A 19,388-nucleotide genomic window follows, 5' to 3' on the forward strand; every position below is an offset into this window, starting at 1 on the left:
ATTTCAAAGGTTCATGACTCAGTCAAATCAAAATCAATTTGCACCAGAACACTCAAAAGCACTTCTTCTTACTGAGGGCCATTTCTATGCTAAATTTCAACTCTTTGCTTGATTTTATTATTTTTTTTGAGAGAGAAAGAGAGAGGGAAAAGTTGCAAAAAATTCTTGTAATGGTAAAAGTCGTTTACTTCACTTCTTTCATATGCCAAATAGTTGGACTGCATTAATTCAAACATAATTTCACCTTTTGGGCAGAGACCAGGCCAAGAAAATTTCACTCAGAAAGGTGAAAGCACAGCTGAATTAGAAGAAAAAATAACTTGGAAAAGTACATGAAAACTTAAATACTCTGATCAGTAATATTCCTGCTTCACTAGCTTCACTTAAATGGAAAAACATTCTATCTTATCCTATTGTAATAACTGCAGAGAACAGGGAACATGCATCACGTTTCATGACATTAATTTATATTAATCATTTGATGGCATGTTACGTTGATGATTTGCTGGCTCGGTCTCATCCAAGGGGTTTGAAATGTAAAATTGGTTCCTCATGGCCGTTCTTTCCCAACCCTGAAGCTCACTAAAACTTGGAGGACATGTCTATTCTGGGAAGTGCTGTGTATCGTGGAGGTTCCTGAGTGAGCTCAGAGGTGCAGGCTCCATTCGTTGAAGCAGAGGAGAGCTAAGTTTGGCTCAGCAGGATGCCCTAGAGGATGTGGAGCTTTCTGTTGCCTTGGCTAGATGGCTTCATACGCTCCATTGAGCTAGCTCCCATACTCTGTTTGCCACAGCCCCACTCAAGGCTTTATGGCTAATGGCCACTGGAGTAGTACTGTCTTACTCTACTGAAAATCAAATGCTTCTCCCCCTCCCACCTCCTTTGCTGGGGGAAGGCAGACAAAAAAGAAATCCTTCAGCATCTGCTCTAGCTGATGATTCTTAAGTGAAGGTGCTTTGACTGCCCATTATGGCAGCTTTTGGCTTCCCTTCACTCCAACTGTAGTGAAAAAAGAGCTCTATGAAGGTGTGTTAGCTGCCCATTATGGCAGGTTTTGGCTTCCTTTCACTCCAACTGTAGTGAAAAAAGAGCTCTATCATATCATAGAACCATTGAATTGCCTGGGTTGGAAGGGACCTTTCAGATGACAGTGTCCCACCATCAACCTAACACTGGCAAAACCCATCACTAAACCATATCACTATTTTAAATACCGATATGGTGTAGGAAGCCTGCTCTTGAAGACTTCTAAATTCTAGGCACCACCAAAGAATTACTGTTACTTGTTATTGCCTGTACTCCTCTATTTACGACTATTTATTCCAGAAGGCATATTTGAAACCAGAAGCGGGATGTAGGAAACTTTTAGTACTGTATTTTTCCAAGGAGTGTACAGGCAGAGTACAAAGTCTGTGATAAAATCTGAGATTAAGAGAAACTCAAACTGTCTGGATCTAAAATTTGACCTACTTTGAAGGTTGTCGCATATAACAGTTTAATTTACTGACCAACCAAATGTAGATGTATTGGTGTTCGTGTGCCGCAATAAAATTCTGTAAAGAACATGAAATGTGACAATGATCTTTGAAAAGCTAGGTTATAGAAGTGATATTACAAATTTTAGTAATGCTTTAAATTAAGTGTCTTCAATATGCTTAACCTTGCATTAAACTTAGATTTAATAAGACAGATGTGTATTAAGTACTGAATATACTTAAGGGAGCAATCTTGTGTTGGCAGGGGATGGACTCAATGACCTCCTAATAGTTCTCCTCCATCTCTAATTTCTATGATACTAATTGATTATTAAAACACTTTTATTGAGGATTGATATGTAGCTATTATATAGTTATTAATCTTACAACCCAACTGATATTTAATTTATACATGATTTTAACACACAATGTCATTTTAGTTTTTAAAGAGTAACCCTGGAACAGTGCATTCACTGGGGCTCTCAAAAATCTTGCTGGTAAATGAGGTTGGCGATTTTAGGGTTATTTGGAATTTTATGATAAAATCACACTTTTCAGGGGTGTAAGTTTACATAGCTCTCCACATTAAAAATGAAATGTTTGCCTCAGCTACAGCATTCCTCTGGAAAGACAAAGAAGCTTGTCATGAAGAAAGGTGCATTTATTTAGTTTAAATGCTATGTGATATTAGTACTGTGTAAGCTCAAACAACAGCTAAATTTTGAATATTTTAGAGGTAATCTGTCTATCTCAGTTTTGGAATTGGAAAGAAATTTCCCCAAACTGTGAAAGTGAAGGAAATGGTGCAGGGATTTTGAGCATTCAAAATTCATTTCTCTGAACGTTTGGCTAAGCAAAAAGCAGAAGTTTTGCAGAGCTGTGTTATTAATTCAGCCTGTATATGCCTAGGGCCATGGCTCATAATGGCATTCCTTTCTTTTTAACAGACTGTCAGGATTTTCAAAGGACATCCAGAAAGCCATAAGTGCCTATTTGTTGGATGTATTTCTCATACCCGAGAGGCTTTCTTTGATATGGACTGATCTTTTACATTTATGGATGGAAGTTGCATTAGAAAATGCCCTTTGTGAAAACCTATAATATCTCAAGAGTTGCAAACATCTGATTTTTGGCTAAGGAAGTATGAAGAGTGTCAGAACTCTGAATGCTTTTTAAAACAGGATTTTTCAAATCATTAGCAGCAAGCAAAATTATGAATAAATGCAAAACCTAATGCAAATATATACTAATGCTTACAAGTTCCTAGTGACTTTAAATGGAGTGAGGAGGGGGGGATAGGATGCTCATAGGATTTTGAGGGGTTTGTGCCTACTTTGTGATAAATATTTACATTCAACATATGTCTTTTGATGTCAAAAGTGTAACGACCAAGTTTTGTTTTTCAAGCAGAAGGCTGGAATGGCTCTGGGCAATCCTGCTTCAGCAGGGGAGTTGGACTAGATGATCTCTATGGTCCCTTCCAACTCTAGAAATTCAGTGAAATTCAGTGAAATTCAGTGAAATGCAGATGGAAAGGGCGCTAATGTCTGGGACACATTCACCCATCAGGGAGGAGATCGAGTTTTCAAGAACCAGACTGGTGATGTAGCTTGTGGCAGCTACACTCTGTGGGAGGAAGATTTGAAATGTATCAAACAGCTTGGATTGACTCATTATCGCTTTTCTCTTTCCTGGTCACGTCTGTTACCTGATGGGACGACAGGTTTCATCAACCAGAAAGGCAATTGTTTCTTAAAAATAGAAGGTTGCAGCTTTAATTCAAGGTTATTGCTGCAGTCTGGCATAATTAATCCAGTATGCTATTCTGCAGTGTAGCTTTGAAATTGGAACTTTTTTCAGAGTAATTATGGGATGATTTTTTATAGGTTTGCAACAACTTACTAATTAATATTCTAGATCCCCTTGGATAGCACAATCTTTTGGGATAGGATTAGTATTATGTTTCCTATGTATCTTTTTGCTTACTCTAGTTTTTTTAATTGTAACTCTAAATCATTTTGCTTCATCAGAATGTTTATACTTACAGGGATCCTAGGCACAGGGATATTTTTGGATGGCTTACAATAGACAAGTATCTTATTTGGGAAATGCATTTAGATAGTTTATCAGTATACCTCGATGTACTGAACTTCGCATTGACTATTTTGCACTGAGGGACATACTTTACCCAGATATTTTCTTTAGCAAATTAGAGGGGGCTCTTCAGACTCAGCTCGGAACTGTGCTTAGTTCTCTAACAAACACAAGACGGTCCCTATTCTGAAGAGTTTTCACAGTCCCAGCAGAAGATGTAAAAATGGAAAGGGATACAGCACATAAACAAGCTGGTCAGGTCGCTATAAGTTGGATATAAAATTTGCTACGCTTCTAATTTTTTTATTTTAATTCCATTGGTATGGACTGGGGGAAAGATGAAGGTGGCTTACTAGGAAAAGATAGGAAACAGCAGCTCTGCCTGCAGAAAGTAGGGAATGGAAGAACAAAGAAATAAAGAGAATTGTGAAGAATAAAAGCAACTGAAGCTGAACCAGAAAGGATGGGAGAATCATAGTATTTGGCTGAGGTCTCTTGTATGCTGGGAGGATAATGTTCCGAGGAGAAAAGGCAAAGACGATTTGGATGAACCTCTGAATCTCAGTTCTGCCTCCTACTCTTCTGAATCTCAGTTCTACCAAGAAGATATACGTCTTTATACATCTGGGGCGGCGTTTGCCTTGGCAATTCTTTTCTTCCCCTGGTTTGAAGATTACAAAGATGGAAGGCTACAAAAGGAAAGAATTTCTTAGAAAATGCTCTTCAGGTTATCCTGATCTGTCCTAGGAAGATACCAGCAGAAGCAATATTTTTCTGCAGAATTTTGGTCATGTAGAGTTTGGCTGTTCAATAGACATCAGCCTGTCCTCTGCATCCTGCAGATTACGGTTTTCACCAGAGAGTGGAGGAGCCTTTGTTTCAAGAATTCAGAAAGGTGGGGGGAGACTAGTGAATCTGCTGTAAACAGACCAACCAGCCATTTTCTCCTGCAGAGCATGACTGCAAAATCCCTGCCAGCACCCTGGAGAGGCTTGAATGGAAGCCTTCCCTTTGCCACCAACATTTACAATATGCGGCCCACTTTCACTGGCACAGCTTGCCTTTCCCTGGGAATGCCTTTTTTGTGGCATGTTGAATTTAAATTTGGCTGAGTCCTTGTGGTTTCTTTCCTTCAGCTGGGGCTGCAGGCTCTGTACAACCCCGTGGAGCTGCCTCCTGAATGACGGGCTTTGTTATTTAGGTGTCAGGGTGGGAGACAGCAAGCAGACATTCTGAATGCGCTTGGTAAGGAAAGCTAACATTTTGACAAAACTCAGCTGTAATTTCAGAAAATGTTCACTTGATCCCCAGTATAAGCAGTTCCCTGATTAATATTATGAACTTTACATTTAGCAAAAGGGCATTGGAGGAACTCCAAGTAGGCCAGCTTTCATTAGGCAGGAGTTCACTTCTCTTGTGCAGTGATCTGTTGAAGCAATTGTAACTGCATAGCATGGAAAGGCCATCATCTTCTATATAAACATTTTTACAAAGAGCATGCGAAGAATTAGAAAGCTTAGAGCAATGTCCTTTCAAATAAAATCATTCACACCAACTGATTCACTACCAATTTCACACCTAAGATGTAGGACATTTGAAAACCTTTAAAACCATTCTGTTTCTAACTCGGTGTGGGTAGGGTCTTTTAAAGCAGCAATGTTTTATCATAGAATCGTTCAGGTTGGAAAAGACCCTTGGGATCATCGAGTCCAACCATCAACCCTACTCTCTGAAGTTCTCCCCTACACCATATCCCCCAACACCACATCTAAATGACTCTAAAACACATTTAGGGATGGTGACTCAACCACCTCCCTGGGCAGCTTATTGCAGTGTCTGACCACTCTTTCTGTGAAGAATTGTTTCCTAATGTCCTGTCTAAACCTACCCTGTTGCAGCTTGAAGCCATTCCCTCTCATTCTATCACTAATTACCGGTGAGAAGAGACCAACCTCTCTACAATGTCCTTTCAAGTAGTTGTAGAGAGTGATGAGGTCTCCCCTCAGCCTCCTCTTCCTCAAACTAAACAGTCCCAGCTCCCTCAGTTGTAGGCTGCAGTATTGTTCCTAAGCCATGTCAGGTTTTAAGTTAAAACTTATACCGAGTTTGTTTTTAAAATATATTTGTGCAACTCTTTTTACCCTAGAAGGTGCCCTGAGCAGAAGGAGGTAGCTGCTAAACACCAGGTGTTGGTGTGGAGGGAGACAGAAGTAGTAGACGTGGGGGTATTGAGCCTGGGAAACATCGATGTTACACCTCTCTTCAGCATGAAGGTTGTGAATCAGAATGGGGAGGGAAGATGCCAGAAAGGAGAAAAGAACAATCCTTCACTTTCCAGTGACAAAATCCTCCTTAATGTCTGTAAATCCAAAATTTTGAGGTGTCTCCGCAAAACACACGTTCTGGGAAGGATGTGTTTTTCTGTATTTCTACTTCTATCTGACCCACAGATACAGCCATAGAAATTAAATCAGGCTCCTCTGGAAGTTATAAGACAATCTGGGAGTTTGACTTGTCATTTACATTTTTCAGGGGTGCAGTTCTGTTTATCTTAATTTCCTAACACAAAGTGTAAATCTTTTCCAATATTGGTGTTCAATTGAGATGTAAAAAATGAATGATAGCTGGTTGCACTTAAATGTTATAAACTATACTAAGTAATTCATAATCTGAAAATTAGAATGATATATACTAGTGTCTTTTAGGCAAGCATTACTCTCAATGTAGTAGAACAGGATCCTGTACCAGCAAAGGATTTCTTTTTTCGCAGTTTAAGCCTACGTAGTAAACTTTGCAGTCCCACCAGCAGCAGGTAACACACACCCAGCCCCACTGAAGCAAAATATGTCCCTGTTCAAAAGTAACACTAAAAAAACCCTCTATTTGCACCTAATTGCGCTTGCAAATAGCAAGAATTTACTTTTCTAAATTTAAAATTCTGGTATATTCCTTCCTCTTTTACATGAGTACATTCTCAGGCTCAAGCACGTATCTCCTCAAATTTAATGTGTTTTTCTGGTGCTGCATTTGGAAGGAAAAGAAAACTACCTGTGAGATTTATTGTGCCTTACTTTGTAAACAAACTTATAGACTCTTGCTGTGCTAAAGGATGTGTATGCACCTGTTTGTTTAGGAGAAGGCACTGTCTAAATCTGGGGGTTCATAATTGATTGCTGCAGTAAATGTTGTCTTAAAAAAGCCCTTTGATGGAAACCCATACGATCAGTCATTTGAAGTTAGGATAATATTTTCCTTTTAACAAGAAGGTAGTATAGGGTTCTGTGCTGGCATTTTTAAATATCAATACACAGTAAGATGAACCTGAAAATACCGGGGAATATATAATACATAATAATAATAAATAATACAATATAGTACAGACATATTTACTAATGAATAAGTTTTCTGCTTTGGATTAAACAAAATCCCTGGTTCAGAAACAATTAAGAATAATAATCTAACCCATACATAACCTTCTAAGCATACATTTTGTTAACTTTTGTAACTTAGTCTTCCTCCTCGTCCTTTCTTCTGTGTTTTCAACTTCTTTATACCTTTCTCAGTTCTGGGTTTCAATGCAGCAAGGCCTTGGGATGGACACTTCATAAGCACCTGTGTCTCATTAGGATATGTGGTAGTCTGAGACCCATTAAATTTTTATGGATTTTAGGTTTCTAATGTTCTTAAACACTTTGGTATATTTAGCCCAAGTCTCTGAAGCAAAGGCTGACTGATTTCTACATTCCACCAGCATGATGGAAACCTATTCCTGGCTGGAGCCTCTTAGCTTAACAAATAATAATTCAAGGCCACTGTTGGCCTTTTCCAATTACCGCACTAAACCAGATAGTTCAAGTAAAAGAGCAAGCTAATTGATACTCTTTGAACCAGAGCTTCTGATGTGTTTTGCAATATCCAGTGTTTTCAGAAGGCTTAGAAGCAATGTAGTTGTGTTTGGATGCAAGCAAAATTAGAAATGCCTATATGAGAGCTTAAGGTAGCCTAATATTTAAACTTACAGTGACCTCTCAGCAGCATAAAAATAGTCCTTTAGGAAACATTCATGTCAGCCACTGCTAAATCTGAGCAGAAGGTGAATTCCTTTTAAGCCTCTAGAAATACATCCTCAGTACTGGTCAGCTTTAGTAACACATCCAGGAAATTAAAGTTGATCTCTGTCTTATCAAGGGGGGACAAGAAAGGTTGGAAGTCATGAGGTTTTAGAGAGGTGAGCTAATTCCTTCTTGCAGTTAGAGGGACTGAGCAGTCTGCAGCAGTAGCAGTGTACAAGGAAGAGAGTTGGTTTCTTGGATAAACTATTGCCAAGTCATTCAAGCTGGTGGCTGAAGAGACCAGTGCCCTAAACTCCATCTAAAATCTAGTAAAGCCCAAAGAAAAGCCTTAAGTGTCATATAGATCTGTCGAGGGAACCACTGAATTCACACCTTTGCAAAATACTGAATGCATTGACAATACCCTCTTTTGTCTTGATGCTGGCCCAGAGGGTGATGGAGAATGGAACAGTCTAGAGAAAACAGCTCACCCAGCTAACCAAGTTCAGATCATAAAAGATCAGCTTATTTACCATGCTGAGTGTGGCACTAAACTTTTTAAAAGACACAGTTCTCAAGGAGAGCGATGCTTTCATTAGAACAAATCTACCTGTCAGGCTCTCAAGTGTCAGGATTTTTCTAACACGTTTTCGTCTTGTACATGCAGCCAGGCTGCCATTCAGGCATTTAAATGAAAGGATTATATTTTCATGTGACCAGCACCCATCAGAATTATGTTTCTCCTAGGGAGTTGCTGTCCACTGATCTATTTTGAAAATTTGCATCCTCATTTCATTTTATGTGCCCGGTTGGAAGATTTTGTGTGCTGAGCATTTTTGCCAACTCTGGGGTCTTGTAACAGTAGTCAGCATGCAGCTGAGAGGAAATATTTGCATCTCATATCAGAGAAAATGTGCAGTAAGGTTTCTTCATGTGTTAAAATGTAATAAAGTTGAGTTAACCCCTTTTTTTTTTCCTCTTCTAATATTTTCAAGAGTCAATTATTCCGGCAAAATCATTAATAACCTGGGAAATGGCGTCATGGTCCCTGTATCACTTTGGCTTACCTCAGTTCTTAGAAGATTAAAGTGCCTGGAGGTCTGAAAAGGTCACTGAGACCCTTGATATTCATGCAAAGTATTGCTTCAGAACATTTGGAGACTGAGTGACCACTATCAATGAACCTTATGTTGTTGCTATAGGTGGTTGTGAGAAAGGTATAGCCCCAGCATTGGTACCAGAGCTTACAAAGCAGCTTATAATGTGAAAAAAAAAGCTCAGGCTAAAGCCTGACACTGTTGCAAGAAGATATTTGGAGAAAACAACGTGGACTTGTGTCTATGGCTCTGAACTCAGATTGGTAGAACCTCTACAAATTCTGTAGCAGATGAAAAAGCAATTAAAAGGTGCTTGCCCTTTACCTTAGATGAGTTTGTCAGGTCAATGTTTACTGATGGTGACTATCCAGCTGTCATGAAGTCCCAGATTTCTACAATGCATTCAAAGCAGGGCTACTGATCATCGAGGCTTCTGGAATTTACTAAAGAGGAAAATATTATGATCATGGGTACTGCTGACTTCTTTGCTCTGAACTGTTAAACTTAAGACCAAGAAAATGCAGACAAGAGGCTAAGTGTTCCAATGGACTATGAAGCTGAGCAAATAACGGATCCCTCTTGGCCTGTTGCACCTGGGAGTTTATGGATGACTGTAGAACCATGGGGCTTGCTATGACTTCTGTGTTATATCAAGGAATGACCTAAGGCTCACAGGGCCTTTTTACCACTATTAGCTGGCCAATGAGGGGATCTGAGAATCCAATGAGTAATACTGGTGATTTGGGGTTTTTTTTGAGGAGCCCATCTGGATGGCGTAAGACATTGTACAAGATATAAATAAACAAGTCACCTTGGGATTCTTAATTTAATTTTTGCACGCTGGCTATAAAGAGTAAAAGCTTAGTGTTTTCCTATTGCCTTTGTACTTGATAGCTATTTTACAGTTTGAAATGACACACCAGTGTTATATCATCTTTTGAACTCCAGAAATGATCTTTCTGATGCCAGCAGTAAGGCTTTCCTGGCATGCGTCTACTCCTGGCAGTGGGGCATGTGATGACTGCCAGTACCAAGGGGTTAAGGAGCAGTGACAATAAGCAGATGCTAATGCAGGAAAGATATTTTAGTCTTCTCATTAAAATAAGTCATTTCACTGTCTTCATGGATATTTGCACAGTTTTGCTTTTCCATTGTTAGTCATAAAAGGTCAGCTCATGGAAAATTAAGTTAATAGGGTCAGTGCAATTTGATGAAAACTAGTTTTAGTTTGTAGCTTAGAAAAGATAGAGGGTAATGCATCTGATTTTATGGGCTTTCTTACATCTGTTCTGAATAAAACTTCTGCTCTCTTGTTCTAGGATACATATAATAACCCTATAATTTACATCACTGAGAATGGGTTTTCCCAAAGTGACCCTGCTCTACTTGATGACAGTCAACGATGGGAATATTTCAGGCTGATTTTACAGGAAATTTTAAAAGGTACCATTTAAAATGATGAAAGATCAATTGTGCAAACTTAATATAATTTTACTTGGTGCTTATTTGCATTCAGCAATGACCAATGATTCTTGAAGCTAAAACTCATGTAAATCAGAGTGAAATGATGTGATTAGAAAAAAAAAATATTTAGCTGAAATGAAAGCAAGTAGTTTTAATTCTGCTACCCAGCTTGGGGTGAAAACAGATTAAAAGGTGTTCCATACATATATTATCTCTAATCTCAGTTTTGTAGACCCATAGTTCTTCGTTGAGCCAGGAAACCACATCGATCTTCAAAAGTGCTCATCATTCGTACGCCTCATTATGAATGATGTAAAGTTGAGTGCACCTGAAAACCTGACCATTACTCCTCATAATATCCTTACAGAATACAGCCTCCCATACACAATGAGCTCTGTGTAATGATTCATCCCTGTACAGGGCCGTTAAGACATTATAGCTCAGCTTCTGCCCTTATGTCATGATGGCCAAAAGTGTTCAGCACTGCTGAAGCTCTTTTTTTTAAGAAGGTGCTTTACCATTCGTTTTGACAGAAACAAAGTTGGTCCATTTTCCAACCTTCTGGAAATTCCTTCCCTACCTTCCTTTTGTTGGTTTTGTGGGTAGTATTCTCTGAGGTAGTTCACAGGGAGTAGACCTCACTATGCATCAGATGAACTGTATTTTAAAATGCCATTTAATTTGTACAACAACTAGTCTCCCTGTTATATTTGTCCAAAGTGATCACAGTCATGAATGTCATATCACAGTTTAACAGGTTTTTTTAGACACTTTTCCATCTGCATTATTCTTCATACTTTCATTAAAATGTTCATTTAAAAGCTACCTTTCTTCTTCCTTTCCATTTAAAGTTGCAATTTACACTTGTCCCCCATGCCAATTAACTTTTTTTTTTCTTCAACTAAGTAGATGATGCAAAGGACTGTTTTCTGGTACCAAAACCAAGTGGTAGGGCCCTCTTCTGTCTGAAGCAGGCAGACCATCTTCTGGCTGCCTTTGGAGAGCCCTTCCTGGGCCATGCCCTGTCTGGCCCCAAGCCATGTCTGGAGAGTAATCGTTGGCATCAGACAGCAGTTTTGTCAAGGAATTTTGTTTACTTACAAGGCTGTAGACAGGATACCTGGTTTTTACTTTCTCTGAAGATGTAAAGAAATGAGTAAACATTCAGTTCTTACCGTTTGATGAAATGGGACTAATTTACCAAGTCTAGTTGTTTTACAATGTAAAATGGCTTATCCTGAAGTAAACAGCTGGAGTAGATCTGATGGATCACACCTTAGTGCATTCATGGACGCACTTCCCTTCATGCATAGTGAGGCAATGAAGGGAACCGTGAGATGGATGCCTATGTGGAAGACATCAAAAGTTGGGCAAAAGGAACCTTTGCCATTTGTTCAGTCCAACAAAGCTTTTAAAAATGTATGTGGTCTGACTGTCACCAGTGCAACCTTATACAGGTTTAGGTTTCGCAGTTCGACATCAAGTCGAATTGATGTTTATCGTTTTATCCAGTAAAAACCGTGGTGGAACACTGGTTCCACCTGTATGCAAGGACAATATAAATATTAAATCCATCAGCTCTATGGCACTCTGTGAAGAAATGCCAGTAACACTATCCCCATGTAACTTCCCTCCTGCTACTCTGCATAAAGAGTTTCTCAAGATCCCTCTGTATGCACTGACCCACGAACAAGCAACCATTTCAAGTTTTCAGCTCAGGTATCCTGCAAAGCAGGATATTAGAAGATGTTGACTTTGTTCAATGCTTAAATGCTTAACCATTTATTAAGTGTTATGTGAAGCAGAACAGTTTAATTGCTCGGCATACAGTGTCTACTTTACAATAATTCCTTATCTTTTGAGCTAACTTTTGAAATGATTAGTACAGGCTAATTCAGGCAACGAGCTCTGGGTCATGACAGGGGCCTGTGTGGATTCTCCTGTGGGATGTGGACATGCCTACATATTTTTTTGTCTAACCAAGAAATAAATATGCTTGACTACAAAGGAGAGTATATCTACAGCCTGTTACTGCACTTGTTAATAGAAAAATTTTAATGCATTATAATTGGATTGATAGTATCCTCATTTTACCTTTTTGCATTAAAAACTCTCCTAGCTTTTAGAATGCATGCTAGCACTAATTATGTTAATTTTGTCAGCCAAAATTTTCAAAATGATAAGGAGTTTCCCTTCTCAAGACCTTGTATTCCAGTACTCTGAAAATCAAAGACATCAATGCCTCTAAAGTTAGGTAGCAAGAATGCTGGTGTCCAAAATTCTTAAAATTTTTACTATCATTAGGACTATTTAAATTACAAGATTTTGGGGGGGCAGGAGCAGACCTGAGTTGGTACAGCAACCTACACCCACTAAGATTCTGATCACGCAGTATGGATAAGTAATAAAACCACTGTTTGTTACCCCTATAATTTATTTTTAGAAAAATATTTTGACGCTGTCAGAGAAAACTGGAATTTTTATTTTTTGGGCAGTTGTTAGTTGATAAGACCAGAAAGAGCAATGTAAATATGAACTAGGAAATAGAGAGTGAACAGCATGTGGCTACTATAAATATATCACATTATAGCTATTATAGATGGAAAATAGTTTTTAAATGGGTACAACTGCTGCCATGTTGTTTCTGCACTATATGAATAGATAAAAGCATCAATATTTTAATAAAAGTGGATATACATATTTAGCATCTCTACAGAGCCATAAGCATGCATGGTGCTTTACAGATAAATGAAAATGATGTCTTCTTACCCCAAGGAACTGAAAATCTAATTTAGATACAATGCATGAAGAGATGATGAACAGAAAGCTGGATGGGAGGTAAAAAGAGAATATGGATCAGAGTAGTGAAATGCTTTTTACTACAGTTGCTCTTCCTTAATTTTATGTAATGTATGTTAAGGATGACATCTAGACCAAAGATCAAGGCTGCCAATAAAAAGGTAATTGAAACTACTTAGTTTTGAGAAGTGGAACCTTCTAACAGAGATAATAGAGCTTCATAAAGTCTATAGAGGAGAGTAGTTCAAAGAATAGGTAAACTATTGCCAGAGAGAGATGATGGGGAAGAGCAATGAAGTTATTCCTTAATCTGGCTGGTGGAAGATTATTAATAATGCTGATGGGGAAGAAAGAATGAATTAAATGAATTTCAGGTTGCAGAGAGCTGCAAGAAGTAGGCAATGGAAAGAGAATTTAAGTTAGTAGGAACAGAAAGTAAAGAAGCTGAGCATGATGTGATGTGATGTGGGCAGAGGCAAATAAGAGGGAGATGAGCAAGCATAAATGTGAACAAGCAGGGCTAGATTTGGGAGTAAATAGAAAACACATGAACATTTAATTTCGAGTCGGCTGGAAGGTCAATAGTAAAAAATGCAGGGCAAACAGGAGAAATTATTGTGAAAGGAAAGGCATGGGTAAAGTTTAAGATTCAGGCGGTGTTAATTTTCTCCTTAAATATGCTTGAATGAAGCAGAAGAGAAAATGAGATAGAGAGAATGCTGACTGAGATGGGAAGTGCAGAGCAGAACTAAAAGTGACAGTAAGCAAGGTGGTGCAGTTAAGGGAAATTTTTAAAAAATGCACCTTAAGTTAAATGCAGTCCCTTCTGGACAGCTTTTTTGTCCTATTTTTTTTCCCTCAGACTTCTAAGAGTTGTTATAAAACGCTTTATATATTGCCGTCACCGTACACTTTGACCTTGCTCTCATGAACTAACCATTTAGTCTGTGTTGTAGATAGGTACCAGCCTGCTTTTGCTGCATTCCCATGCACATAAAACAGTGAGCTTATAATGCAATACCGTAGTCCATGAAAATATGATTTATTGTTAAATTAAATATGGATGTCATAATGTGAGCCCCTCGGGTCAACTATAAGCTTGAATGTTATTGAAAGAGCTGCAGCGGCGGCTCTGTTTCTTCATTGCCTCTGACAAAAATGCCTCTACAAATAGAACACAACAATGCAGACGTCTTAAGGAGTCTCTGAGATGTGCTGTCCCTGGCATAACATTGCCATGTGACATTTTCAGGAACTATAAATACATCGACTGCATTATAGTGTAAAAGTTAAGAAGCTTTGCAGTAGTCACTGCAGAACCATTAAAACCGAGCTGAATTTGTGGTGAATGCTATGAGGGATTCAAAGCTTTAAAAAAAAAAACAACCCAAACAACAAAAAAATCAAAAAAGAACCAGAATCATAAAGATATAGCTAACATATGTCTTTATCAGATTTTTAATACCATTTTAAATGTCCAGAATATGTAAGTATTATTCCATAAAATTCCAGTTGAATGGCAGTTTTATGACTTCATATTATGACAAGGACGGGCACACATAATTTCTTAGGAAAGATGTCCGAGACCACCTCTAGGCAATAGAAATGACAACTTTGTAGCAGTATTTTCTTCTTACTGAAAGTTTATACCTATTTTTTTCACATTATTCCTCTAACCTGAGTGTTTTAATCTGCAAAATGAGGGCTTTTTTTTTTTTTTTTTTTCCCCAACTCTTAACCAGCAGTTTTCCAATGCAAAACTATGAAGGAACATTTTATTTTTCCAAAACACTCTGTAATCTGCCTTCAAAATATCTTCAGTGAAGATAACAAAACACAGCTGTGTGTTCATGTTGGGAAAATTTCTCCTGGAGCCAGGGTAATAAGAACCTGGTCGGTAAACCAGCAGAAGAGGATCATCTCTCTGAAACAAAGTTATATGTGAGTGGATTTCTTGCTTGCCAGTGTCTTGATTTTTGAGTGAAAAGATGAAGTTATAAGCTGGATTGTGAAATAGCTGCTAGGTGTCTTATGGGCTGGCCCCTGGGGAAAGGGCTGCAGGGAGGTGAGGGAGCTTTTGTATGCTGTTATAAAGAGTGTAAGGTAGGCTGAGTGTAAGGTAGTTGTTGGGAACGTGGATGGAGCCAGCATTTCACGTCCTCACGCAGCACCAGGGATGTGCTTTGACTCAGAAGTAACTAGGAGCTTTTGTATGCTGTTATAAAGAGTGTAAGGTAGGCTGAGTGTAAGGTAGTTGTTGGGAACGTGGATGGAGCCAGCATTTCACGTCCTCACGCAGCACCAGGGATGTGCTTTGACTCAGAAGTAACTACACCCCAGCCCCCAGTGAACTGTTAGTTTTCCAAAGCATTAGCGACTGCAGCGCTGGAATAGAGCCTACACTGTAGAGGTGAGGTACTGAGTGGGAGGTTTTTGACTACTACTTACCTCAGAGAGGATAACCTAAATATTTAGGCACTGTGGATGTTGTCCCGCTGCTGGATAGCTCGTGATTAAGCCCCTACTAGAACCCACTTTGGGATATTACTTTTATTATAGGAAGAGGGTTTGCTTTGCTGAGGTAGAAGTACTGCTGCATTGATGAAGCAAAATTTAGGACTCCTCAGCTTTGCTGCTGGTTGTCTCAGTTGTGGAAGCAGAGATTGGAGATCTCAACCACCAACCAGTCTCTAATCTCCAAATCATATCTCCGTGGCCAGAAAGTTAGAGGCAACAATTACTCACCTGCATGTTAGAGATTTGCCTTAGGAAATTATTTGTACATAAAAAAACATAATCCCCACATCAGAAGTAGCTGCTGTAGGATTTTTATTCTGCTTTTTTATTGTACAAGATGAAAGATAATGGCAACTCCGCTGGAAAAAAAAACAAACCCTCACAAATAAAAAGGGAGGGATTTTGGCCTTTGTGATGAATAAACAGACTTTTATGAGAATTGTGAGTTTAAATTCATCAGATGTGGATTGCACATAACATCATTGGGTTTGATATCAGTTCTAAGCCACATGCTTCAATTGGAGATACCTTTCAGGAGAAAAGTGCACTGAATCCACAGAGGCAAAACATAAAAAAACTACTGTCCTAATGTTGTGTCTTTGAGACAGTTTTTAATTTAAATCTCCCCTTTTTCAAGATAATTCAGTTTTAAATAACTCAGCCACCATGTGCATTCTAAATGTCTTTCCTAGGATAATATACAGGATCACTCACAGGAGAAACTAAGTTAATACATAATACAGTTTGGCTAAGCTTTTCCATATAGGTATACATCTTTCCTGGAGTTGAGAGATAAGTCCAGTTTATTAGAATAAACATCTCTATTTAGATAACTATCACTCCTTAGTCACAGATGTCTATTCCAGAAAATGAGATTTTGCATTTTAATATACAACAGGAAACATATTTCTTCTTAGGGCAGAGCTCATTACAAAAAATTTTATGAAAATTGGTTCAAGAGGTATTAGAGAATTAAGTGAGAAAGCTATTAAATGTAGTAGTGCTGGTACAAGTTTTATCTCAAGATGCTCCTAAATGAGGATTCCTGAGTATTTTCCATGGGAAGTATTCATGCCCTGTTTCTCATCATTCTGTCTAAATATCTGCTGTTGACCATTTAATGACATGGACCGGTGATACGATTGTCCTTATGTTCATTTGACAGTTACTGAAGAATGGATCTTTTCCAAGACACATTTTTAGCACTGCAAATAGGAGAACGAATGAGAAGAGAACCTTACTTAGGGTCTACTATATTAAAAAAATAAATCTGTGTTTTGAAGTGCTTGGATAGCTAATATATTGCTATCCAGATTTCAAAGTAGTTATTTTTCGTGATGTTTCTGTGATAATAATAGCTCATCATTTGATTTCATGGGAGTTATTGTCATTCTAAAGGGCTGAAAATGATGTAAATGCAGCTGTACAGGGAATATTACAATGTCAAATGAAGCAGTGTCATTGCAGTTCTACGTATATGCTGCTACAATGTCAAGATAAAAGGAAAGAAACCATATTTATCAATAGAGCAGAGTATCAGAAGTGATTGGATAAAATGCAAACAATGCATTATCTGTTATAAAGTCTTATTAAATGAAAATGCAACTTTCAGGCAGTAATAGTGCATTGAATTTGAACTCACATTTGTCTGAGTGTTTAAAGCCAGTGCAGTTTCTACTGAGAAAGTATATGTTCCTTCAATGCATTAACACATACATTCAATATGACCTACTTTATAATTGCTGTGGGAGTTTGCCTTTGCATTTTTTGGATAGCTCTCTGTTCAGATTCTCAACCATAGCATTGCGTTAGTTTATTTGCATTGAATCAATTTTGCTAAAGGATCTCCCATTTCTATATAAAGAAATACTTAGCTTCATTACACAGGGAGTGAAGTATCTCGATCTCAATTTTAAAGAAGGGAAATTAAGGTAGCACAAGTTCAGTGTAATTTAGCTGAGGTCAAAAAGCAGATGGGGTAATAATAGGTATAGTACCTGGATTTTTCTGCTCTCCTGTTCCCATTCTGTGTGGGCAATGTCACATTCCTGCTGCTAACAAACACATTTTGAAATAAACATTCATATCTGAGAATACGAGGATCTACATGGATGCACGATATGCATCTATCAAAAACACTAATGGGAAATTCTTCTACTGAACTCCTACGGTAGCTGGAAATTAAATAGAAAATGTTACTATTTCAAATATATTAAAGACGCTTATCCTTAGTGAGGCAAGTCTGATGTTTGAACAGAAGATTTTTGAGGAGTTAATAATTCTATTATATGGTGGAATAATTTGCTCAGGAAAAGGTGGACGATTATATTTCTGGGAAATGCAAAATCAAACCATCAAATAGTAAAACAAGTGCAAGGCATTATTTCCCTATAAGAATGCTGCATTATCTGGATATAACACAATTTGGAATCTATAAATTGGGGGGAAAAAAAGTCTTTCACTTCTTCATGCTAGGGTAACAAAAAACCAGCTACATGAATTTTTTTAGACTTTCCTAACAATTTACCTTCAGAAAGAATTTAATTTAAGAAAAAGCAGTTCTCTAAGGGAGAATTAATTTTATCATGTTCACAAATGCTTGAAAAGAATTTACTTTTACATTTAATTTTCTAATAATATTCTAACAGTTAAAAGTATTTTCTCTGTTATTTCGAGAAGATTCCCGGGTGGTGTCACTATTTTATTTTGGAAAAGTAACACCTGAAAGTAAAGACCTTCTTAATATTTATAACCACTCCACGTCCTACTCTCCAATTGCGCGTCCTGGCAGAGTTACACGGTGTAAAAGTGACTTGGAACCATCAGAATATAGGGCTTTTTTTTAACCATCTTGCATGGGAGATAAAATCTGGAGCGAACTGGACTTGCTAAGTGACAAGTATTGGCTAGGGTTGGGCTCAAGGTGTTAATTGCCATTTAAAGTAAAGAAGAAAATGTCCTTCAATGGCTGTTTGCAGAACAAGGGAAGGGTGGCTGGAAAGGTTCCTTCTGTTGCGTCCTACCCCATATCTCCGTTGTGTTTCAGTTATCAAGAAGCCTTTAGGATACTTCCATGTTGGTCTTCCTTTCTTTGTATTCCCTTGGTGACACCAATAGGCTGGGCATAGCAGACTTCTGAATTCCCAGAAACGCTGACTGTCTCCCCAGCTTAAGTGTAATTTTTGCAGTTGATGTCCTTTGTGTTGCCTAATTTATTGGAATTCAGGCAGCGGTGGTACGGAATGATAAAGTTTCTATGGATATTGGCAGGGGCTACGGGAGCTTTAGTAAAGGGCTTAAGCGAAACAGAAAAGCTTTGATTTTTCAGAAAGGATCAAGTGTAGTCCATACGTGCCATAGGTATTTGAAAGTTCCTAAAACAAGCAGTCAGATGCTCAAAAACCAAACAACAATACTGAATTTCACTGAATTTTTAGAGTTGGAAGGGACAGTAGAGATCATCTAGTCCAACTCCCCTTTGCACTCTCCTTTCTCAGAAGCGTAAGAAATTATATGAAGCATAAGTTTACAAAATTACATGTTTTTAAGTACCACGTGTCCTTTAAAATGAACGTTTTTTGATTACTTGACTGAATAAAAAAAAGGAAAAAAGGCAAAACAGTGCCTGTGCCAGGGTGAATACAGGGTCAGCACTTACAGTGAGGAGCTCATGCAGTATATTTTCTGCCTGGGCTAATACCTTCCCAGCAGTAAGTAGCCTCCTGCTGTAACAACTGAAGCTGCCATGCACTTTTTAAATTTACCCCTCAGCCCCCACTTTTGGATTGTGGAAATCCAATCTAAAGATCATAAAGGAATGAATGAGCGTGGCTGAATGCAGAGCCAGAGACGAGTGCTTCAGTCCTTGCAGAAAGGGGGGAAGAGAGCGC

General features: G+C 38.3%; 1 protein-coding gene across 1 annotated transcript in view; it reads left to right on the forward strand.

Annotated features, from left to right (window-relative positions):
* Window positions 1-2,996: 2,996 nt before the first annotated feature.
* The window catches only part of LOC106885124 (cytosolic beta-glucosidase-like), a gene marked incomplete at its 5' end in the record, with an annotated part of 140,438 nt that continues 124,046 nt past the window's right edge, over window positions 2,997-19,388 (forward strand). The window contains 7 exon segments of the mRNA XM_014937042.1: window positions 2,997-3,216; window positions 3,801-3,828; window positions 4,992-5,006; window positions 8,648-8,855; window positions 8,978-9,215; window positions 9,480-9,493; window positions 10,038-10,161. Coding sequence (XP_014792528.1) covers window positions 2,997-3,216; window positions 3,801-3,828; window positions 4,992-5,006; window positions 8,648-8,855; window positions 8,978-9,215; window positions 9,480-9,493; window positions 10,038-10,161 — 847 coding nt within the window.

Source organism: Calidris pugnax, unplaced genomic scaffold, assembly GCF_001431845.1.
Source record: "Calidris pugnax isolate Ruff unplaced genomic scaffold, ASM143184v1 scaffold49, whole genome shotgun sequence".
Lineage (NCBI taxonomy): Eukaryota > Metazoa > Chordata > Aves > Charadriiformes > Scolopacidae > Calidris > Calidris pugnax.